This window comes from Alosa alosa, chromosome 12, assembly GCF_017589495.1.
Source record: "Alosa alosa isolate M-15738 ecotype Scorff River chromosome 12, AALO_Geno_1.1, whole genome shotgun sequence".
NCBI classification, from domain to species: Eukaryota; Metazoa; Chordata; class Actinopteri; order Clupeiformes; family Clupeidae; genus Alosa; species Alosa alosa.
This window is the reverse complement of record NC_063200.1, coordinates 18079313-18104571: the sequence shown is the minus strand read 5'-3', so window position 1 is coordinate 18104571 and position 25259 is coordinate 18079313. Positions and strand designations below refer to the sequence as shown.

The 25259-nt window shown below is 41.5% G+C and overlaps 3 protein-coding genes across 3 annotated transcripts in view; 1 reads left to right on the top strand and 2 right to left on the bottom strand.

Annotated features, from left to right (window-relative positions):
* Position 1: 1 nt before the first annotated feature.
* LOC125304420 (zona pellucida sperm-binding protein 4-like) lies at positions 2-3329 on the bottom strand. The gene is made up of 8 exons (XM_048258673.1): positions 3001-3329; positions 2616-2803; positions 2278-2375; positions 1883-2040; positions 1246-1438; positions 809-947; positions 482-557; positions 2-135 (listed from the first exon to the last, which is right to left on the bottom strand). Exons 1-8 carry the CDS (start codon positions 3284-3286, stop codon positions 56-58), a joined length of 1218 nt encoding a protein of 405 aa, XP_048114630.1. The 5' UTR covers positions 3287-3329; the 3' UTR covers positions 2-55.
* Positions 3330-3706: 377 nt separating this feature from the next.
* On the bottom strand, positions 3707-9896 carry stoml2 (stomatin (EPB72)-like 2). The gene is made up of 10 exons (XM_048258669.1): positions 9731-9896; positions 8550-8699; positions 8052-8151; positions 7907-7965; positions 7134-7235; positions 6730-6864; positions 6420-6564; positions 6019-6098; positions 4957-5085; positions 3707-4682 (listed from the first exon to the last, which is right to left on the bottom strand). The coding sequence occupies exons 1-10, from the start codon at positions 9770-9772 to the stop codon at positions 4542-4544; spliced, it is 1083 nt and encodes a 360-aa protein (XP_048114626.1). The 5' UTR covers positions 9773-9896; the 3' UTR covers positions 3707-4541.
* Positions 9897-11007: 1111 nt separating this feature from the next.
* The window catches only part of unc13bb (unc-13 homolog Bb (C. elegans)), a 106077-nt gene continuing 91825 nt past the window's right edge, over positions 11008-25259 (top strand). The window contains 2 exon segments of the mRNA XM_048259390.1: positions 11008-11251; positions 22529-22558. Coding sequence (XP_048115347.1) covers positions 11230-11251; positions 22529-22558 — 52 coding nt within the window. The 5' untranslated portion in view covers positions 11008-11229.

Here is a 25259-nt window from a genome sequence, read left to right as displayed (position 1 = left end):
CCAAATTTAAACAAGTTTTATTATTTTTGAATAATTCTTGTTTTAGTAGTTTCAATTAGTCAATGACAAGCACTTCACCACTGGATACTATGATGGATGCTTTAGTACGATCCTGTGCAGAAGAAACATCTCTCCCTGCAACAGAAAGGAGATATTAAACAGATGTTCAGGAGATCTGTATTTAACCCTACTGGTGTGAACTCACTGGACATACCTGTTAACCAACCACCTATCATTTCCAACAATATTAACAGAATATCCATGGAATACACTCTGGTTAACTACTTATTTTGCACCAAAAAGCAATGAGATTCTCCTGGACAAATGGTAAACCCCGTCCTATAGCTTCATTTACCAAAAACAAAGCAATAAGTCTTTTGTAGAAGACTTACCAATAACATCCTCCCCCCACCTCAATTTTGTTCACCACCAATGGCCTATTCCTTAGCTATACATCACTGAATGGTGTCTCTACACTCACTTTGCCTGTGACATGCGTGTTCACACAAATCCATGGCTGAGGGATAGCAGACAGCGGTGCTACAGTGGATGAACACCTGGACAAGCCAAGAACAGTTTTAGATAGCACATTTTATACAGAGGCAATTCAATGTACTTTATATAAAAGCAACAATAATAGATAGACAAAGATCAAAGTTGATCAAAAGCAAGCATAAGAGAACTTTGTTTATTTTAAGAATAGTGTTCAAGTTAAAAGTTCAAGTCATGGACACTTGAAAGCCATCTACAGAGAAAACATTGGGCGAGTGCCTCAGTTACAATGGAGTGAAATAAACAAGAAATGTACCTTCTCTTTGAGTGGAAGATAAGTGTCACCATCCACAAAGGTGAACATTTTGACAGCAAAGCGTTTGTAGTGTGTAGGATACTGAACACTAGTCACAGGAAGCATTGTGGTCTGGTAACGGTCCTCATCATAGGGACATCTAGGGAAAGCACGTCAGATCAGGCTAGACATCTGGCCTAGTAGTAATGAAACTAACCACAGTTCTTAAAAACGAAACTTCCACGGGCTGGATATAAACCAAAGGCCATCCTGGTGTACACTGTACACATGGACCTTTATAAAAGAGGTTTACGCTGGATAATTCTTGTGTGAACAGCTGGCAAGCTGACTGACTCACACTAGATGTGCATCATGTAGGCAATATAAATTGTTTGATTTTCCAAAGGGTACAAAGGCATGTGCCGTGCACACACAAAATTAGGGGTAAATTAACATACCCATTGACCAGCAGGTCCCACTTGGGTAGACTGAGAGGGCTGGGGCTGGAGGTTGCCCAACACTCTCCCAGCTGGAGAACGATGTTCGGATCAGTCCTCTCCAGCACATGGACCTCCACGTACACCGGCTGTCTGAGCGTTTTGGTGACTGGGTAGTCCGCCTCAGTGTAGTACGAGGTGTACGCTTCCTCATCTGAAGATGAAGGGTAATTCAGATGCATAAACATGACTCAACAAAAGCACTACAGCATTACAAACGTGTCAAAGTGCATACGAAGGGTTCAGACACAAAACCCTCCCAAAGTCCATTTGTGATGAATATGAAAAATACTAATTTCTAAATTTACCATCAGTCACACTGCTGTTTGATAGAATTGAAAAATGTTTAGCACATTTGTGAAAGTGGAGGACTAAACAGATTTTAGTTTCTCAACTTTCTGTGGTCCCAGTAAACAAAGTTACCCAATTCGCTTCAATATCATTTCAGAGCACTTACACATCTATAGTAAAAAGCTATGAAGCACTTCAATGCAGCAGATCAAGCCAGACAGGACTGAAGCACTTTAACAATTCAATGACCATATATACACATCTCACAGGCCCTTTACAGTGCCTTTCTACATGCTTTTGGCCTTACCTTCCACACATCCCTTAGTCAAACACTGTCCACTGCCTAGCTTGAGCTCCACCCTCAGGGGTCCAACTACAACCACAGACTCTGGGGGAGGAACGGTGTTCACCTCCACAACCAGAGCCTCCACAGCCATATCAGAGTACCTGCACTGAAACAGGAGCCTGTGACAGGCCAAGGGAGACTTGTGTGGTCAAGCAAGTCAGCAGAAAAATCATGACTTTTGTTGGGTGCCAGATACCCCCCCAGAAACAAGATGTGTAAAAGTCCAGCTTCAGAAAGTAGGTCCCATCATGTATGGGATAAACCCACTTTTACACCTATTATAACAATAGTCTTGTGGAGTCTAGTTTCAAATACAGCCAGTCATGTAGGTTAATGAGAAAAGGTCTTGCGCTCACTCATAGCTGCTGTCCCTTGTGACCAAGCCACGAGGTCCAGCTGCCACCTCATAAGCAGAGGACAAGAGATTTTCATAGACCACATAGCCATTTTGTTCCTGCATGACAAAGTAAAGCACTGACATTAGTGAGCAGCATAAACATGTGGATTTCAAGCAAAGGAAGGCACACATACAAATTCACACCAGCCACATGCTGGGAAAATATGGGCATGGATGGTAGATCAGACACAATTCAATGACTTAATGGTTTAATTATTGGTTCATTTATCGGTCAGTAGCTGGTAGATGTTCACACAAGTTAACTTCCAACACACACACAGGACAGGATATACTCACCGTTACAGTAGTGCCACAAGCACTGACTGGAAACTGGAACATGACATAGGTCTCCATGAAGCCGACAGGGGAACAGGCCTCTTCCTCTCCTTCCAGCAAGGCGATGGACTCTAGGCTCAGCTGTGGGAGAGTCGCAGCCTTCGCCACAACCACTACAAACTGACCATCTTTGGTACACTGAACGGTCACTGAAAACATGACGCTTCATTGGTCAAATTTCTAGATTCAAAGAAAAGCCTCCTGATATTAACCCAATATTTGTGTGTGTGTGTGTACTGAACTGGATGCAGTTAGTTGTTAAAAATGCACCACTTCTGTTCTCTGTTTGTTTTGTGACAAGATTTGCCAGCAACAACAAATGATAAACATAATTTATGTCTCTTACCTGCCCTTCCATAAAAGCACTGGCCTTGCTCAAAACAGCAGTCAATTGCTTCACAATCAGCTGCTGTGATATCAGGATCACCACATTGCAGCATTTCATCCTCACTCACTGCGCACTTGGAGGAGGGGGGCTCTGCACCCGTTTTCTGCTCTCCGCTCCGTGGAGTCTGACCCGACTGGCCTTGTGGGAACACTGAGACACACTGAACTCCAGTGGCATACAAGCCCAGCCAAATCAGCAAGACCACACCAAAACCACTGCTGTTGTTGCTCCTCCAGCTAGCCATGACTCCAAGACAAGATGGATGCCACCTGCTTCTGCCGGGGAAGAGCTTTAAATGTGATTGCAAATAAGAGACATACCTCCTTCATTAAGGTGTAGGTCTGTGCCAGGCGAGGTTAATTGGAGACAGCTGTTGATGAGCTAGCTGACATTTTGTCAGATCACAGTTGTTCTCAACCTTAAAGAACAACGGAACATAGATTTTGAAACCCTACTCAATTTAAATAAACTTTCAAAACTCAAAAATATCAAACTCATTCTCTGTTTAATATTGTAAAATATTTTAATTTGCATTTTATAACTTTTTGTATAGCATGCAATAAAACAACATGGGATACTGCAAGTGTGTGTGTATTGGATGTTAGATCAATTGCCTTGATTTATGCGGTCAATAGCATATCTTGCAGATACAAAACAAATGCACTAATTTCCATACTGTTTTTATTTTTTCTCCTTCCAAATACAAATTCTCAGTGCTTTGTGTGACACTGTGCCTTGATCTGGTGGGACTTCTTAAAAAGATATACCAGTACTCTAAACCTCAGATTATTAAATAAACAAAGCCCAAGGCTATTTTACCCATTCCCTTCACTCACAACATTCAAAAATGTGGGTCAACACATTGGTGTAATTACATTGGGTCCATAGCTGGATAAAAATGGCAAAGTCCTCTATGGGCCTTTTATGGGCGTATCTGGGATGCATTATTTCCATCACATAATCTTCACTGAGATTGTCAAGACACAGGGACTCTAACAACTGCAGGGGCCACTTCCATAGGATGTTATCAGATACTCCTATTCTGTAAATGAAAGCCATGAATCCAATTGTTCCCAAAGTATTTGCATTTGAAAGCTGGCCAAAGAAAAGGGAAGATGACTGTAACCTACAATTTCACAAATATGATGGCTAACAGACCAAAAAAAAGAAAAACAAAATTCAGACAATAATTCTCATCCTCACGGTTAAGGCTGACAATGTCATTATATCTTCATTGTATTCTTCTCCCATGTGTGTAACTATCTTTATTTAGCCACCCCCACCCCCCAACTTAGAGTGCATATAAGTTCATCAACAACCTGTATCATAACAGGAGAACTTAGCAAAGCTCCACCATCATGTCCCGAGTGGGCTTTGAAGAGACACAAATGTGGAGAATCGGGTGAATCAATTCCACAGTCGCCTCCTCGGCCCTGATGCCAACCAGAATAGCTTGTGTATTTGAGTCAGTGTGAGTTTCTGGCTGGGGCATGCGCCCTCTACTGGAGAGGAGGTTGAGATGCGCCATTCTCTTTCTGAGCCGTGTTGTCTGCTGATGCTGTGTCTGGTGCCCCTGAGGTTGTCAGCTGTGCTACTGGACTTCGGTTCTGCTTAATGAGGGTACTGTAGATACTCATAGCCTGAGAGAGAGAGAGAGAGAGTGAGAGTGAGCGTGAGAGAGAGAAAGAAAGGTAAATGGATTGAGGAAAGTCAATGGACTATTTAAATTGGGAAATCTGACTCATCAGGTAACACTTCCAACAAACAATCATGTTGGCGAATTTGTCCCCTTATCAGATCAACTGACAGTTGGGAGAGACCTGTGAACCTGGGAATCAGTTTTGCTCCATCGAAAGAAGGGGGGTCCACTCATTTCAAGAAAAATGGTGGGTGGTTGAGTGGATGTCGTTTTACCTGTGTGACCATGCCAGTGACGTCCCCAGAGTTGGAGGGCAGGAGGATGGTGTTGGACTCTTTGGCCAGTTTGGAGAAGGCCGAGACGTACTGCTCAGCCACAGTGTAGGACGCAGCGGCATTCCCATTCTGCGGAGAACCAGGGAACATACAGTGCATGGATCAGTATTTCACACAGCCGCATCATCATCACCAGATCAATGAAAATCTGTTAGGTAGGACAGAGACCGGAATATTTGGAATGAGGTCACTTTCCTGTACAATACTAATCAATGACATCTGGCTGTCAAATTGGATTTATATTGATTTATCAGCTCAGGGACAAACATTCAAAACAAACACATTTCAATGATAGATCTGTAAAGGCCAAGGCGGACGTAAACAAGACAAATGAACAGAATGAAAATAACTGCCAGCCTCATAAAATATGTCTTATATTTGTTAAATATTTTTCAAAATGTACTAGAGCCCGACCGATAAATCAGCGTGCCGATATTATCCACCAATATATTTGCAAATCTATTATTAATTACGGCCTATATTTATTTTTAAATTAAGTAAAGGACAGCCAAAGGGTGATCCTTCATCTACATTTCGAGTATCGTCTTTCCAGCTTAACGTTATGTCCAACAGTAAAATAAGTTAGCATTGGTTGAGTGGGGGAGGCTAACTTGATTTTTGGTGTATTTGTAAAACATAAACACAGTTATACCGAGTAGCTTAACAACAGCACTATAATTTTAACTATACCAGATAGTTAGGCCTATTATATCCCACCCTCATCAGAACTTTTTAATATGCTAAATATTAGAACACATTTTTTCACTGAATATTGGCTGATTTAATCGTTTATCGGTTTTGAAATCCTTCAATATCGGTCTTTAAAATCCCATATCACTCAGGCTCTAAAATGTACCATTTACATTAATTTTGGGTAAACAAAGGCAAAAATACAACATTTCATTTCCAGTCAAATACTAAGATAGCTAACAATCACTTATAAACTTTAACTAAATTGACCTGCATGCATTATATCAATGTATTCTAATATATGTGTGCTACCTGTAAGGTGAGGGCTTCAGACAATAGATGGATGGCTTTAGCCTTGGCTTCTGCTTTGGCCAGCACAGCATTGGCTTGACCTGGGAAAACATTGCGAAGAGACGAAGATTTTGTCAAGAAGCTTGACATGGATATCTTTGAAATTAATACTGACATGAACGAGGCTTGATAACCCTTATGGTACTTTTGAACAATAATCACAAACTACACTGTGTATTCACGCATTCCAATAAACTGACAGACCAAAAGGGACAATATTACTAGGAGGTTTGGATGGATGGAACACACACATGAAAATTAAGAACAGAAAGTGAAGCAATTAATGATGCAATGGTGATATGCTATCTGTCTCTGCAGCCAGAGGTCCTGCAGAGATGGTCAGTCACAAGGCACAAACGCACCAGCAGCTCTGTTGATCATTTCGGCTTTCTCGGCCTCTGAGGCAAGGATCTGCGCCTGCTTGCTTCCCTCGGCCACATTAATGGCCGCTTCTCTGTGTCCCTCGGACTCTAACACAGTAGCCCTCTTCTTCCGCTCGGCTTCCACCTAATACACGTACACACGCACACGCACACACACACACAAATACACAAGCACACACACGACAAAAGGGACTTAAGACACAATGTTTATGAGAAAATCCTTTGAACTTTGAAGAGGCTTGAATTTGTGAAATCTGTAGAGATCCGAGTGCGCTTGTGCCACACTTGCCTGCAGCTGCATGGAGTCTTTGACCCGCTGGGGCACGTGGATGTCTTTGATCTCGTATCGCAGACAGCGGATACCCCAGTCGTCCGACGCCTGGTTAATCGAGTGGACGATGTTGGAGTTCAGCGACTCCCTTTCCTATGGCCCGTGAGGGGAAAAAAAGTAAATGAAATGACATTGGACTGCGCTGACACATCAACACAATTTCTGATTAATTCTACTGGCTCAAAAAACCTATAGGGTGTATTCGGACATGGCAGTTCTAAGAACACAGTTCTACGAACAGCCCACAATTGCTGTTCTAAGAACTACCCGCCCCCAGGAGCCTTTTTTCTTTTGCATTCACACTAGCAATAGGAACCGGTGACGACCCACTACTACCTGGTAATACACCTAAATATTCATACCCTGAAGACTTTGTCCAAGGTCAGCTTTCCCAGCTCTGATCTCATGGTAGTCTGTGCCAGCTGGGTGACAGCGTACTCTGGATCTTCCACTCCATAACTGGCCTGGAAAAGAGACACAAGACAAGGGTCTGCATGAAAAATACTATAAAGGTTACTTACAGCCATCTTGCACTGTTACATGGCTATGTTCTTGTGCAGTGTTTCCCATACATTGACTTATTTGTGGCGGCCCAATGCAATATCAACATTGACCACCACACAATGATGTTGTACTAATTCATATGGGATGAAATCCTTTCATTTCATCTCTCTCTCTCTCTAATTAAGTTATGTGCAAGGATATAAGAAGCAGTATCCCTTCGCTAACATTAGAATACTGTTGGGTTGTCGAGTTTAGCACACTATAACGTTAAAGCTACTCGTCAATATCAACTTCTCGTGCAAGGCAAGTAGTACAATAAGCTATTAATTTTATTGACTCCGACACGGAATGTTTGCTCAACACCCCCCCTTCACCTACCACCATAAATACAATTCAATTCTGTGGGAAACACTGATGTGGATTATCTGATGAAGCAGCTCAGTAATATGCATTCTTTACCACATTATATAAAAAAAACTAATTCAGGTTTCATGTTTATTGTGCACTTGCTTTTTCAACTTCCATGATTAAAAATCTGAAATCAATGTGTGGCCCCATATTTAGTTACACACTGCATACTCCAAAAGCCTTTAAAATAGAGGAGTAAGGGGATTAGGCTAAATAAACTTACCTTAAAGGGGTCCAATATCCTGAGGTACAAAACTCCATCTATCTGTAGAGTAACGTTATCTAAAATGGAGAAGAGCTCTAGTTAACACCATGAAGATACTTTATTTGTAAGTTGGTTTCTAGGAGTTAAAAGGTGCTCTCCTCACCTAGTGACACAGCAGACTGTTCCGGCACATCAATCACTATCTCTTTTAAGCTCTGCACATAGCGGACTCTATCCAGGATCGGAATTAAGAAGTTTAATCCCTGCAGAAATGGAAGAAGTCATGCATTAAAGATGACCCAGCATGGAAAACAGTTTCAATTTTTTTCCAAACCTTTTTACCTTGGCTTTGTCGAGTAAGGAGAGTTGCATGTGAAATAGAGAAGTTAAACGAAAAAATAAATAAATAAGAGGAAGAACTGAATAAGGGGAAAAGTGAAAGAGCAATGAGGGGAATAAACATAGAGAGATGATAGATGACAGCATGATACCAGTCACCTAATGAGCTCATTAGATTCCGTACGACTGGCACAATTGAATTTTTCACTGTGCATAACTGAATGTAGTTCGGGGAACTCAACAGATCCAAATGCAAATTGCAAATTTCATCCAAAATCACACATAATTGTATTCTGCAACACAGGATGGGTGAAAACCCTACCGGCTCTAGGATCCTATGGAAGCGGCCCATCCTCTCCACCACCCAGGCCTCCTGCTGAGGGACAAACAGCATCACAGTGTTCATGGGGAGGCTGGAGGCCCATCGCTGCTGCACTGGAGTCCACAGACCTGGTACACTCCGTCCAGAGTGCTGCAGAGAGGACAAAAAGACCAGGTCAGATGTCTTACACAAGGGCCAGCTTATCCAGTCATATCACAGCACATGTTCACAGAGGAGGATGTTCGAGGGAATGAGGTTTGAAAGTGTTAACATGACCAAGGAGGGTCAGACAGTTGACACGAGGTAGGAGGAGGTCTTGACATAAGGAGGAGGTGGTCATACCTCTGACCTCATGTCATAACTTCCTGCATAAGAGATGGAAAGTCTCATTTTGGAGCATTTCTTTCAGTTAAACATACTCTTTCTGTTGTACATAATAAGCCCATCATCACTTTACATTTAATTAAGTATTGACACATACTAAAGGATGTATTGAAAGAAACAGAGCAGTGTATCTGCTGTCTGTGGCACAACTTTAAGGGCAACAGCTGAGGACAGCCAGTTAACCAGTCTTATTCGGTCGGTCACAAAACAATATTCTCTTTTCAGAGATGATGTTGCTGCCCAAGATTATGTTGAAGGGAACACTGTTCTTGCCGGGTAGCCTATGCCACAAGCGTTACGATGTAACAGACTAGGTAATATCTTGCGAGTTTTCAATTATTTGGACTCAATCATTTGCAATTTCACGACGCCAAGTCAGACCCATAGCCGATGGTGATGTAATGTGATGATGCAATGTAATCGGACCAGACCACTAACAGTCCACCACAGGCATTAACCAGACCCACAGTTGACAGGTTCTTGAGAAGTTACGTTTACGTGACGCACTGACTAAAATACCAGCATTCACGTTAAGTAATAACGTTAATTGCAGCGATGAAGTTCAGTACTGAAGACCTAATGTGTTATCAATGCGATTATGAATATCAAAGTAAAGTAAACTAATTTCGACGTTTCTATCTGAAAAGGTCTTCCACTAGGACATCATATGACAGAGCAGTTGTCACTGACCAGGAGGTTTGGGCAGCTAACGTCAACGTTACAGATTGAAGTTAGCCGGCTAGCATTGCTTTTCAATGTAATAGTCAACAAACCAGATGGAAATGTTCCCTTCTTACCTTTAACAGGGCGCCACTAGTTCGCAAAACGGTTCTAATCATGCTTAGGAAGGATATTTATTTTCTTGATCGGACAGAATGAATGGTCCCTCTACACCACCTTATCTTACAAGCGTGACCCTTCACTGGTCCGGAAGTCAAAATTACAACACATTGCAAAGTGTCCGTCGCTGAAACACCTCCCTTAGGTATAGGGAAACAAAGCCTCAAAATCCAAGGATTCCCGATGTATTATGTAGTTGATCAAGACCAAGATAATGGGTTGTCTTGTGATGGCTTCATGAGGATATTGTTTAAAAATGTATAGCTAACTATTTATAAACAGCATGTCAAATGCATTAGGTGAAAACTGTATAGTTGTTATTATGCAGTAGTTTGTAAGTATGCTTTTTTCTTAATAAATATATCATCGTTTATAAATATATTCATGGAAAAATATTAAATGGGTAAATTTAGGCTACATATGGCCTAATAACGCTCAATGATTTATGAAAGTATAACTATCAGAAATTTTCGCTGCACTATTTTACCACTAGGTGTCGCTTTATTTCACAAAGTTGTAGTAGCCCGATGTCAGTGTAAATATTGGACATGACTTATGGCAACTTATCTAAAGATCAGGGTTGATTTGCAGAAGTAAGCACACGGTAGAAACCGAAATCAGTAATATGCTGTGTTTTACAGCTGTTTACCTGCATCCTCCGATTTGCTACAACTTTCTGTGTACTAGCCTGCATTTCTTTCAGGCCCAGGCACTCTTGCGTTGAGGATTCTGTCCTTTTTAACACTTAAATGGAACAAACTCTTCTATTGAATGTGTCCAATAGCAAACATAAATAAAATGACATTGTATTGGATAGCCTACATTGCTGTAGCCTAAGCACTACGTTTTGATAGCAGCATCAGGAGCAGGTTGGTTCACTTTATTTATTTATCTTTTTAAAAAGGTGTAATTCAGGCATTGAGTAGCCTATTGGTTGTCATTTGCCTACATCTCTGGAATTAGTCAAACTGCCGAAAAAGCAGAGTTGTTGAATATAGGCCTCATCAGCTAGACAGTCACTTTGCGTCACCACCTGTTCCTTCAACCTGTTTACTCTGGGCGGGGCAGAGAAAGAGTAACGCCTTCTTTATAGCCATTGGCCACAGTTTACATTATCCCGCCTTTGTAGTTTAAAGAACATTCTTACTGGATATGTCCAATGTCACTACGACAGCCACTATCCCACCCCCTCCTGTCTTTCCTTAGGATAGAGAAATAAAAGTGATCATGGCGAGAAGAGATACCGAATCAGTGTACTTTGGCAGCAGCCTCAAGTTAGTTTTAGAGCTTCTTTACCATAGTCGTAAAATTTAGAGAGTTGTCATTGCAGAGCGCTGCTGCCCAGAATGACCGAAGCTGGACGGTGAGAAGCTGACGGTCGGGATCCATCATTAATATGTCGTTTTAAATCTCAGAGGAAGACTTAATCAGGGGTTTTCTCTCTAGAGTTACAGCCATGTCTCTGCTTTGTGTTAGAGGTGAGTTTTGGCTACTTTCTTTCTTATAAAAGTTATGTTTGGTCTTTCATCCTATAGCACACTGCTGACTGGTGCTTCAGGAAAAGGTGTTTGGTTTGACAGCGGTCGTCGAGATACCTGGACAACTTTTTCTCGGCTGTGGTTTCCGTGTGCAATTCTACAGGTTTAGACTATGTAGGCAACAAGTCACCTTGGTATTTTATGTTTGCGCCATGTGCACAAACATATTTCACATTTCGGACAACCGTTTAGATAAAACACCAGAGGGTGGTTATTACATAATTTGTTGTGTGAACCGACCCCATCCTACCAGCTGTTTCCACCGACTAGCCTCCTCCTTATGGTGAACATTCGGTACATTTCCAGGATGTGCATGTCTGCTGTCAGACAGCTCGTGCACTGGGAGCACCCAGAACTTCACAATAGTAGTCAATAGGGAGTGGGTTTGGAAAAGCTTAATTGACATAGGCCTAGGCTACGACTTCTATCAGGGAGGTTAAACATAAATTGGTAGCCTACATTAAGTCTTACCAAATCGTTTTAAAAGTGTAGCAATCTTGTAAACGAAGGTTTTAAATGCAGTTGTTTACTCAATTCCAAAAAATACATGTCCATGCCGGATTAGCGATTGTATTTGCGTGCCTGTGTTTTAGGGGCATTGGAAATGGGCGTCAATGGCCTCTTGGCTAGACTGACCTGCAGAGCAAATCCCAAATTTGCCGAAAGGTCGTATGCGTATTCCCACTCGTGCACACCCCGCAATAGCTGTTTAAATAGGCCCCAATCAATATGCTCATCTGCGGAATATTTACATGCATTTATTATATGCTACGGATTAAATACATTTAAAAGTAATCTGGAAACCTCTTCACCTGCAAGTTTTTGTGAAGGTCTAATTCATTTGGCAGGTTATTTTGCTTTAGGTGTCTTAAATGTAGTACAATTTGCTTGTGGGTGTTGTTGATATGTTGATGGCCAGGGTCCTGTCGTGTGTGTGTGTGTGTGTGTGTGATTCTGGAAAAACTGTCATATCCTATGAATGTACATAACTTCTGTTCAACAGGGGCAGAGTAATGTATAAATTGTCCAAAGTAAATTAAACTGAGACCAAAGGTAGACTAGATCAGATCCCCACATGTGTTTATATGAGAGAAAGTGTCATGTAGAACCATATCCCATTTTAGATTTGTTTTCCCTTTGACTTATGAGCCAGTGTGGTTGATCTTATTTGATACTCGCACACTCCTTCTATCTCATTATGTCTCTTTCACACACACTCACACTCACACTCACACACTCACACTCACACACACACACTCACACACACACACACACTTGCCTGGTTGTCTATTGTCACTGGACAGTGTTAGATTAGCATCTTCATATTATTTCCTTCCAGTGTCTAATTTGCCACCACCAGTCATAATCAGCATCCGGATCAGGCCCCCCAGTCTAACTGACATTAGGCGTTAACACTCTTGTGTTGAAATGAGACAAAGAACACCTTTTGGACTAAACAGCATCTTTCCTCTCACATGGAGTGAAGCTTTGCATGAGGCATCTCCTGTGGAAATCTGTGAAATGTCACTGGTTTCTCTATTTGTGGCATTTTCTATCACGGGGTGCGCTAAGGAAATCTAAAGGTCTTTGGGACTTCTGGTTCTGGTCGTTGTGCTCAAAAACATTTGGCTGTAGTTACCAGTGTGAATGCTTCGAACGAGATTGGAATCTCTGCATGCCAGTCTTGTCATGCAGCCAGTCCTCTGTCTGCAGCCTCTTGTTGTATATTAGGCCTACATATGAAGAGGTTACTTGCAAAAAGCATATGTGCCATTTGAATGAATCATTATATATACAATAAAAAAACATGTTTTTTATATTTGTTTTTTAAAAATAGACTGTGCTTTTGCAAATTAACTTCATAATAGAATCATTCCAACGATGGCTATTGGAATTCCAACAATTGGCTGCAGCAAGTCAGCAAGACCATTGCTTACAGCATTCAAGTATTAAAGTTTAAGTAATGCAACTGTTCAGCACATTTCCCTATTTTGCAGGTATGTAGAAATAATGCTTTGTAATGATTAAATGCTTTATACTATATGTATGTGACATTTCAGCATATGTATAAGCTATGTGTAGGTGGGTCTTGGGTCTTGCCCCACTCTGGATGTTTTCACTTCAGATTAGCAGTGTTCTGTGTTCCGTTGTTGCCTTGGTAAAGGTCCTGCGCCTGACTCCCGCCCTTTCCTGCTGGGAAATGCTAAAGGCTGGAGTTTGTAGTTGCAGGCTGAAATGTTTGACCCCTCATCCGCCTCTCTTTGAAAAGGCCCAAGTCACAGTTTGACCCCTTGTTTGCTTCTCTTTTCTCCCCAACCATCATGCCTCTGCTGAGCCATAGGCCTACAATCTGTTCTCATCAACTTCAGCCCCTCTCTCATATTTATTTTACAAACAAATCCTTTCACACTACTTTTACAGTGGGCTATGCCAGGTGCGTTTGCAGTGCGTAAAAATAATTTTAGAAGACTGGTCTAATTTTTTTGGATGTATGTGCCGCTATCAAGTCTGGTGTAGCCAGTTCTATTGATTATAGTGGAAGGTAATTGTTGCAGCATAAGATCCGTGAATAGAACACCTTAGTTACGTGCCTGGTGTAACCAGCCTGTTAGATGGTTAGATCTACCTCATTCCTCGCCCAGAAGTTGCTCCTCAGTCAGCTTGGGCTATACCCTTTTATCCTCCTCCTTCTTTACTGGCCGGTCAAACTTTAGCTTGCTCACTGCCTCGCTATCAAACTTCGGTTGAGCGGTTTGCCCCTCACACTTCATCCACCCAGTGTCGCCCCTTCTTGTCTACTTCACTCTTCCCTCTTCTCTCCTTCTCTTTGTCTTTCCTCCACATTTTCTTTCTTTCCCCCCATTCGCCAGTTAGAGCTCTGAGTCTCGAGTGCCCATGTGCTTCCCCCCCAGCAGGGTTTTAGAGCTGAGAGAACAGTTTCAGAGAACAGTGAGGTGACGTGACTGGAATTATGCAATCTATGCATAAAGAATCACCTTTGGAGCATCACAACAGCAAAACAAAAGAAAATCATGTCCATCTTGGCTCTCTAAACAAGTCAATTATTTAAACAGGCAAAGTAGTGCACTCAACAAACAGCGCTAAGGCGTTTTGTTATCCCAGCTCAGAGATGTCTGAGGGTTTTGTAATGTCTGATGTTTTATGACTTGTGGCCAGAGAAAGCTTTTTCTCTTCCTGTAACGTAAGACATATAGTGCGATTCTGAAGAAAAGCTTGGTGATATTTGAGCTAAACGCCTCAAACTGCTCGATCAAATCACACCGCACCTTCTGCACCCTTGAAACTACGTGTTGATTGGCTGGAATTGCTTATTGCTCTTAACGACTTTGTTTGCTTCCTAGATCCATGATTGTCCACAAGTATGAGAAGTCCTCTGATTTATAATCTCAGAATGTACTTTTTCACCTTTAACAAGAAGTGCAGATCACACAAAGAGCCTAGTGCACTGGGAAGCACATATGATAGAATGAATTCTTTCAAAAACAATAGATGTGGATGGAGAATGGATGAATGCAGGCCTTTCCTGGCCTAAACAGTACAGCACAAAACAATGTAGATATCCAGGAAATTAGCATTGCTAGATTGTTTTCCCTCAGAGGAACTTCCTGCTTGGCCTGTACTTTCAGTTACCCTCCAGACTTCCTGGTTGGTCATCATCACTGTCTGAAATCGCACAGCAAATGTGCAGTGCCACAAGAATGGCACAATAATGGATATTGTGGTTCACCTCTGTTTTCCCTTTAACTACATGTTTCTTTACACAGATGGCCTTTGAATTGGTTCAGAGAGGGTTGCTATGGTTTTCCTTATGGCACAGTGTCTTAGTCATCCTTAGTCATCCATTTAAATCTTTTGTAAGGAGGCAGTAGTCAAGTGCTGTACTAAGGAGAGTGTCTCTCTTTGCGGGGAAGCAGTGGTATCCAGGGCCCTTTGAAATTGGTCGACCCGGGTACAAATGCCGAATTAGCCCTTCACGAGTCTGTGTGCCTTTGGATGAATACACATTTTTGCTAAATACACATTTTACTTTTATTTTACGTTTACTTTAAAATAGGTTGTGTAATTGGAACTGGACCTAATTGGACAGTATTTGTTGTACTGTAAGTGTGTTTTTTGTCAGGTTTAGTGTGCTCAGTGACTTTTCTTTTTTTCTCAGCATTACCAAGTAGACACAATATCATTACATCAAGCTGGAAAAATTACATAGTAGTTTCAAGCATTGTAGGACCAAAAGAAAGTCTAGAATGGTGTGTATGGTTTTTTGAGAATTTATAATTGAGAGATAATAATGTAAATTATGTTTTAAAGCTTTTGAACAAATAGAATAATATTTTCCTTTCATATTATGAACCTCTCTGTCTCTATTAAGCAGAGCATGTGTACTGCAGGGCTGCAGGGGTATTATCGTAGATTGAGTTTCAATTTCTTATCATTCATTATTATCCTGTGCTTAAAACTGAGTCTCTGCCCCTGGCCAAAGTGAGTCACCTCCTCGATTCACTGATGTCATGGTTGTACCTCTTTATTTACTCTGGCCCGGCAGAGAACTGGTCTCCATGGTGATGTCATCACGCATAGACCCGCAAACACACACACGCACAGGCCCACGGACGGACACATGCACACACACACACACACACTCACACACAGAAGAGTAGCGTCACGTCAGATGCTAAACGAACCTGCACTGACGCACTTGGACCACTGGCACCTTTGTGTGTGTGTGTGTGTGTGTGTGTGTGTGTGTGTGTGTGCGCGTGTGCGCGTGTGTACACCCACATGTGTTTGCTTGATTGTTACTTAGCTGCTCACAATATTTATGAGCTTTTTGTAGATAGCATGCTGTCAATATGTGTGTGCCTTGTTATTACTAAGTCATGGGAGTGCATCACTGCTAAACTTGTGTGTGTGTGTGTGTGACTTCCTCTGGTGGCTGTGTGTCTGAGTGGGTATTGATGGTTGTACAGTACATTTCTCTGAAACCGTTTCAGGCTGATTAAAAACAAATGCCAGACAGAGAGATTTCAGCTGCAACATCAGTAGTGAAAAAATAGACCTGGAATGAGAGAGAGAGAGAGAGATTGCAAGAGTAGAGAGAGTGAGAAAGAGCTGAGAGATTTTGAGGGAGAGAAATTGCAGGATCAGTGTTTGAAGGGAGAGGGAACTTGAGAGAGAGAGAGAGAGAGAAGAGAGAGAGATGAGGGGAGAGCTGAGAGATTGTAAGTGTAATCCCTTGGCCATCTGTTGCTCTGCCTGTCCTGTCAACCCCATAGGCTCCACCTTGTAGTCTATCTCTCTCTCTCTCTCTGTCTCTCTCTCTCTTGCGCTCTCTCTCTCTCTCTCACTCTTTCCCTCTGTTTCTCTCTGCTCTCTCTTGGCTCTGTCAGCCTCACAGAGCAGATAGTAAACAGCAAACACTGGCAGCAGGGCCGGCTCCAGACACTGACCCTTCTTCCTGTTTCCCGCCTCACTTCCTGTGCCTGGCACTTCTTATACCCTCTTAATTTAACTTTAATGTACTCACTGAGAAGCTTCTGAGGAGAGCCTCTTCCTATTCTAGTGCCTGACATTCCAAGCCTCATCATGGCAAAATCACGAGGAGTCATTATTCCACAGAACCGTATCAAATGTGTACTGCTCTGTACCTTCCTTCTCTGAAACGTTTACAACAAGCAGTTTGTATGGTGGGAATGTTTTTTGATGATTGTAACACTAAAATTGTGGTGGTTTTGAGTGAAATAAAATTAATCGTAAATAAGGCACAAAAAAAAACATCCTACGGAAATTTTCTGTATATCAGAATAAAAGAGAGAGAGAGAACCACTTTGCGCTTAAATTCTCCATGGCAAACCATGGAGCTCCTTGGTAACTATGGTTTGTACTGGGAGGCCTCTTTTTCAACATTTATTGTATCAGCAGAGTGTCCTCACTAGCTGCCCGCGTCAGGTTGAAGAGTGTCCTCCTTAAAGCTGCACGAGGTGCAGACCTACACTTCGCCTAAGTGTTATAGGTTAAACTGAGCCTCACCTACTGGTCAACCACGTGGACCCACTTACCGATCTACGGTGGCCTGTGCATTAAGGTCTGTGGTTGCGAGCTAAGCTGCTGAGCTGTCAGACCAAGTCACAAGTTGTGTGTGTGTGAGTGTGAATGTGTGCACAAGCGTGTGTTTGTATGTGTACAGTGTGTGTGTGTGTGTGTGTGCGCGTGTGTGTGATGTGGTCAATAGCCTTACGAGTGTGTAGTGGTAAGTGCGATGGAAGCCTGCTCAGTGTTTACTTTGCTGTGAATGCCTTCAGTGCTGGTGTGGCCAGTGTGTTTGCTCTGTGCTTATTCTCTCTTAATGTAGGTCAGTGTAGTTAGAGGTGAGACTAAACCTGACCAGAAAGGCCAGACATGCTCTATATTAGTCTCCTGGTGGCCAGAACTTAGACTTAATGAGAGCACACATCTGGGGATATAACTGGGGATAAAAGCTTTCCTTCTAAAATGCCTACTTTCAGCTTTGCCTTCATGGGCCATGTCATTGGCTTACACATTTGATTTTAATCATGTCCACATTTATTCAGACCAGAAGTCTTAAAGCAACACTGTGTGAGTTTTAGTCTAAAGCTAGCGAGTCTAAAACTGCTAAACCTTGCAGACACGTCCCCCATTATTAGAACAGCTAGAAGCTTGCCTACATGCAAACTGGTGTCTTTTGGTGATATAGACCCTTTCATCAATAAAAACAAAAACAATGCTTGAACGTTCTATTTGGGCCCCAATCTACTTCCTCTGCATTAAGATAACATATGGAATGTTAAAAAGGAAGTCTTGTGGGGCCAACTATGATGCTGATAATGGAACTCTCTTGAAAGGGTCCATAATTAGCAATGTCTTCAGGTTTTCTTTCATTTTCGTGGTGTGCTCGTACCCTGAACATAGTCCTGCACAGTGCATGTCCTGTTAGTTAGTTTTGTATTGCATTGTCATGAGTCATTGCCATTTTTCTTTTTGACTTTTTGTAATTACTCAATCAGAAGTATCTATTGAGATATTTACAATATTTTTGTTTGTTTGTTTATAAAGGCATGCCCTATTTGTGTATGAAACAAAAGCCTTTCAGTTTTACAATGACTCTGCTATGACTTTGTTGGACGAAATGTAATTCCTGAAGCAATAGTTGCCATTCTTCAGATAGTTTGAAGCAGACAAGTTCATGTTACATGGGGACAGCTTTGCAACAGAGTGCAGATGCGTGGTGCAGCCAGCTTCCTGGTATAACATCAACATAGCCAGTGTCTCCCTGTTCTCTGCTTGATGAGCATTGATTTCCATCATGATGACTGGTGGTCAATGGACCGTGTCCTGGTATTTCTATGCATGGCGGAAACCAGGGTTGTGTCTGGTCATACTATGGGTCTTAACGACTCACTGGCCTGATTCTGATTGGTCTGAGACACCTGAGAAGTCACGTCCCTGCCCCAGATAACAGGTGACTGTGGGAGGAAAGCTAATTTGGCACAGATATCGTTGAGTCACACCAGATTAGGGCCAGATCAGAGCCAGATGTGAGAGACATTCAGGCTGTAGGAAAAGAGAAAATCCAAGGCACATAAAGCCACTAAAGTAAAGCCTTTTTTATTTAACATAATTGAAACTTTAAAAATGTGTGGTATACATGTGACAGTAAGCTGAATCACAACCCATGCGTAGTGGCCCAGACAGCCTTCGTCTAATCCTCGGTGCACATTTTCCCATTTTGTGTATTCAGGCCCTTCTGTAGATTCAAGCTGATTCAGGCTGGATTTTCCACAGTAAATGCTGATAGAAAAGAGTCTTGAATGCTTGAGTCTTGATACCTTTTAGAAATATGTCTGATGACGTGCTGTAAAACCTGTTCTTACATATTTCTTCAAAGAGACATTTTGTTCTGTGTGAAATCTTCAAGCAAATGAGATAATGTGAAAATAACACCAAAAGGTTTACAACCAAGAAATTTCAGATACCTTTTTCTGGGGGCTATATAGTGTATTACTCAAGTTATTAAACTTTATTGTCTTAGTTGGTCAAATGTATCTTTATGGTTGTATACTGACTAGAGTCATCTAGATGTCAGCTGTTATCCAGCCACAGACACACACACAGACACACACACAGACACACACACACAGACTCCTCTCAAGAGTGATCAGAGCCAGGTGATAACTTCACTGCCTTAGCTAATCTGGCTCAGCATCACTCTGCAACAGTGATCTCCGCAAAAACACCCAGAGCGTGCTGTCCAGTGCCGACATTTGGCTTTAGCCACACACACACACACACACACACACACACACACACACACACACCGCATATGTCGAGACAGAGTCGAGACCAAGTCTTTAAAGGAGGAGGCAAGAACAATAGCGAGAGTCTTTAAGGAGTCGAGACCGCAACGAGACCGATTTTCATGATTTACTTACATTTAACATCAAGTATCATATTCAACAGTTAAATTTCCAAAGGTTAGAGTGTGAATTGTTGGATATAGGAGCAGTGTAGTACACATTTGTCTACCAAACTTCTTTTCTGAACACTTTAAGACTAGAGTCAAAATTTAGTATGGCGTGATGTCAACATTTCATTAAAGTTGAAGGTGTTGAATTTTGACACTAATAGCAGCTATATACCTAGATTTCACATTCAAAGTGTACATTTAATTATATCAGCAAACAATTTATTAACATCATCAACACAATTTATTGACTAATCCAACAAGATGATATACCTTAACAGTGTAAGTTTACAACTCCAATACAGCGCCTTTTGCAATCAAATGCAGCCACCTACTCATCCACCCTTTTGCAATCAAACCCACCCACATTGTGGTTCAAGTAACCAAATTTTGTAATTACGGATTGGTCACTCATCTCGTTAATCATAACAACTAGACACGCATGGAATGACAGATTAGGCAAAAACCGTAGGTCAGGCTACTTCAACACTCTCCAGAATAACTGTTGATTGCAATAACACCGTTTTTTGTATCTTTCAAAACCTTTGTGTTGCGCAGCATAGCACCATGGGATATATTTTAACGCCAGTTATATTATATAATTCTTATTAAAATAAGAACATTTGTAGAATATACCATGAAATATACACAATAAAAAAATAGAGGAAAAAGGTTGCTCTAAAAAAAATAGTGGAAAAAGGTTGCTCTAAAATTAAGAGTCCGTCTCCTTCCAATGGAGGCCGAGTCTGAGACGTGACCGATTACTTCAACACTAACACCCACACAATCCATATCTTACATAGATACACAACACAAGCACATGTTTACACACAGACATTAAGCGTGTACACACACACACACACACACGTGTATACATAATTATACATAATCCTCAAGCATGTCTGTATTTTGTCCAGCGGTGCTGATGCTGCTGCTGTATCTCGTCTCTCGTTATTGCTCTCAGGTTGTTGTTGTTGTTGTTGTTGTTGTTGTTGTTGTTGTTGTTGTTGTTGTTGTTGTTGTTGTTGTTGTTGTTGTTGTTGTTGTTGTTGTTGTCGTCGTTGTCTCTAATCTGCACTAAATTACAACTCAATCTCAGGAAAAGCAAATGTCATGCACATTCATGGAAATGCCTTAGATATGTAATGATTTAGATGTAATAAAGTGTAATGTGAAATTGATTGACATGCATGCTCCTAGCTTAGACATAGCCAGTGCAAGTGCTCAAGTCACTGCTCCTCCAAGGTCTCCTCTACATTGTTGCTTGAATGTTATTTCTCATATTTGTAAGTTGCTTTGGATAAAAATGTCTAAATAAATAAATGTAATGTAATGTAAATGCAGTGCAAAAGGAAATAGTCTTTTCAGTGTGTGTTTTTCCCGATGGCAAACCCACTGCTCTAAGCCTGTGAGACTGATGTAAGCACTGACTCTCATTTTTCTGTGCAAAAACATGCAATCACTCAAAGACTGTTTTTAGCAGGCAACATGACGAGGTGCAAGCAAAGATATAGAGTAGACATCACTGCTGACAGTGAAGCAAAGACCTTCAACCGCATACCACCATACAATCCTTCTCATTGTGTTGGCCATAAAATACAGACGTGCTTCAGATTAACAAAACCCACTCTTTTGGTAGAGAGACTTTGCATATCACGGCGACCAAATTGGGTTGCAATTCTCTCTTTTGACGTCAATGATGGCATAGACCAACCGGGATTATGGTCGGGATGCGAGCAGGGAATACTGGTCTGAGCGGGGCAGTGCGGGAGTGGATTGTGTATTAACGGATTTCACAGCGAGGGGATTATGCAGGTCAGGTGGTCCTGGAGGCATGGAAGGATGAATCTGGGAGTTTTTGGAGCAAGCATGGAGAGGAATATGACCCCTAAGTAGTCCATATAGAGCCTCTCCGCATCCTTAAGGCAGAGCGCTGTGAGGCTCAGTGGGTGTGGTGGTGGTGGTGGTGTGACATGTTGTGTTGTTTACAAGGATTTTAGGAATGCCATTAGGAGTGATTTGGAGCGACATATATCTGACCTCTCCAGGCCTCTGGCAAGCAGCCTCCTTCTCTAGTGTATAACCGATGCAATGGAGCAACTGGTGTTAGATCAGCCCAGGAATTCCCAGTATGTCCAAAATAATTAAATTCAAAACCTCGATAATAAAGTCACACATTACACTCCCACTCTTTTGCTTTTCCCCCCTTTGCCACTTAATTAAACTATGAATCATCTTTAATCCAGAGCAGGTAAATGATTCATAGTTTAATTAACAGTTGTGATGAGTCAAAGTGAGGTGGTTACACACATGGCAGGGCAGAGAGGATCGAGTCCGGTTTGTGGCTAATGTTGTTATGGGGGATTCCCTGGTTGGCCGGTGAGGCTGGGTGTTTTGGATGAGTTCAGGCCTGCCATTCTCAGTCCACTATATAAGCTAAGGATCCTGCTTCTAGGCACAAATAAAAGTAGATCAAATAAAAGATTTGGGCCTGTATTCACAAAAGAATCTTAGGCTAAAAGTAGCATGTAACTAGTGGATTTAGGAGAAACTCTTGAATGTAATGGTCCTTAACTTTATGACTCTTTTTAGGATTATTTTGACAGAGAGTAATTCACAAAGCCTTTTAGCGATAAAAAAAAATAGCAAGCATGTTGTTTCTTTTTGTACCTTTGTTAAGTGATTGTCACTGACTTGTTTCTCTCTTTCTCTTTCAGTAAAGAAAGCTGTTCTCCATGGACCTCCAGGTAAGAATTGTTTATTGACTTTCCAAAAGCTTTATTTGACAGAGTATTTGCAGGGAGATACAATGACACTCAATACATCCATTACAACTAGCTGAAATATTGGCTCTACTGTATGTGAGGCACCCAGGACTGACACCACTTCTACAGACATACTTTAGTGTAACTAGTGTTGCAGATGAATATGATATGATAGCAATGCTGTATGCTACAGGTGAATGGTAGTTAGGAGGAAGTCTTTGTAGGAAACCAGGAGCATTCTCAATCCCCGGAGTGGCTAGAGCACTCTGATGTTATCTGGTCGTTCATACCTTGCAAAAGATGCTCCTTTTTAAGTCTCTTAGTAATTTCCTGTGAAAGATGGAAAGATGACTTCCTAGTCGATCCACATGCTAGTTGCCAACACAGAGAAGGAGAAATGTGAGAAAGGGTGTGTGTGTGTGTGTGTGTGTGTGTGTGTGTGTCATGGGCCAGTAAAATATATAAATCCAGCTAAGGCACTGCTGAACACTGTGGTCTATGCAATACATGCCTATTGAGTTGTAGTGTAAACCATTACATTTGCCTCTCATGTAATCAACAATAAGCCCCTGGCATTCCCAGCGTCCTGGTGTCCTGGGAGAGTAATGGCTAATTTGGTAATTTGATTCTGCGTTGAGTAAATCCCAAGGATCTGTCTCTGTCTCCTCCTCCCTCCCTGAAGGCGTGCCACCCGCCCCTCGATTTGTAAGCAAGAGATCAGCACGGGTTAAGCCTTATCCTCACACCCTTCCACTCAGTCCAAATCCCGGCTCTGTGGCCACTGCAGTGCACACCTATCCCATAAACCCTCTGACCGCCTTACTGGGAAGTAGTGACTGTCAGATGAGTTTGGACTCTGCATAGGCCCCTGACACACAGTACTCTACGAGGTGCATTGTGCAACGTTTGATATTATCTACCAAATACCCCAAATTCTTTGAACATGATATATTACACTGGCATTGTTGTAGTGTTGGTATTGTTTGTTCCAAACACATTGTTGTATGTAATGAGTTTGGACTCTGCATAGGCCCCTGACACACAGTAGCCTACTCTACGAGGTGCATTGTGTAAAGTTTGATATTATCTACCAAATACTCCAAATTCTTTGAACATGACATATTACACTGGCATTGTAATATGGTCTTGTCTTAATAGGGGGTTACTTGGCACATCTAGCAGGCAAATAAAATAAGTAGACAAACTTTTAGATTTCATGATTTAAATTATTTAGAAAAACGTTTAGACATTGCGTGAAAAAAGTAAGCCCATCATTTCACGTTTGGTAGAAAGATTTGCTAGTATATTAAAGTGGTAGTGGTAGCTTTGCAATATAGTCTCTCGTCATCACAAAATCTCTTGCAGTAATTCGAATATCATGACCCCTCACACGACTGAGGTACTTAAAGCACCTTTCTCCTTTGGACTCGTGCCAAGGGAGGAGGCAGCGTACCAGATGACTGGTGTAGGAGCCATGTGGACTCTGGCTGTAATTCTATTCCCAACCTGTGGAAAAACCCATAGGCAGCAACAGAATAAGAGAGAAAGTGTGTGTGTGTGAGAGAGAGCACATTTCCTCATGTAAGCCACTTACCACCGTAACCTCATAACCCAGTGGACAGACAAAGCAAAGAGGTAAACAAAGAGTCTTGGTATAAAACATTCTATTCAGTGATTTAACACTTCCCCTGGGATTAGCCTAATCTATAAATTTACTCCTACAACGTAAACTCATTGTGATTTAACTGTTTCGTGAGGAGTTTTTTTTTTTAAACTGAAATGTAATTAGTTAACTACATCTGTGCTTTCAAGTAATGCCACGGGACAATGTTTTGAATGATACAGCATAGTCGTTATGGCCTCTAGCATGCGGCCATGTGTACACAGCTGATTTTAATAACCTGTGGTGTTTAGACCTGCTCACCCAGAACCACATTGCTTGTTAAGAACGCTTGCATGACACATCCAGACAATTTCAGATAACCTCAAATATTTACATTTACTTAAGATTGGCTTGTATGATGGGTGGCAAAGTGTCAATAATAAATGTGTTTACATCAGGAAATGAGTTAGTGAATGTGAGTTTCTAGTGGTTAATATTTGTAGACCAGGAACTCCTGAAACGGGTCCTTTTTGCAGTTAAAATCTACTAATCTGTATTCCAGACACACCTTAGTATTTCAAGTTGACTAACCTTTAATAGTGAACTCAATTAATAAGTAATAGACCTGCTAATAGAGGAACAATACAGCTTTATTCTCTTAGCAAAACAAAACCAAAGGGCTTTTCTTGAGGAAGGGTTAGCAACTTATTCTGAGTTAAGCTATTTATTCAACAAACCATGTACTTAGAATGCCCCTCAGATGTGTTCGGTTCATTGCAATTACCTCTGATAAGTCAGCCATGGAGATAATGACTACACAATACAAAGCTGTTATTACATTATAATGTATCAATGTCATCGGCAGTCAGTGTCTTTCAAAGTAGTTTTCACGATTCCTTTAAATATTATGAATATTATGCTCCTGTCAATATTTCAATAAATCAATTGTGGAATTTTGGTCACATCAGAGAAGGAAATGAACCCTCATTTATAGTCTCAACTTCTTAAGAGGTTTTGCTATACATTGTCACGCAACTTAATGGTTTCAGACCTGGTTAGAGATGTCCAATTGAGTTTTGG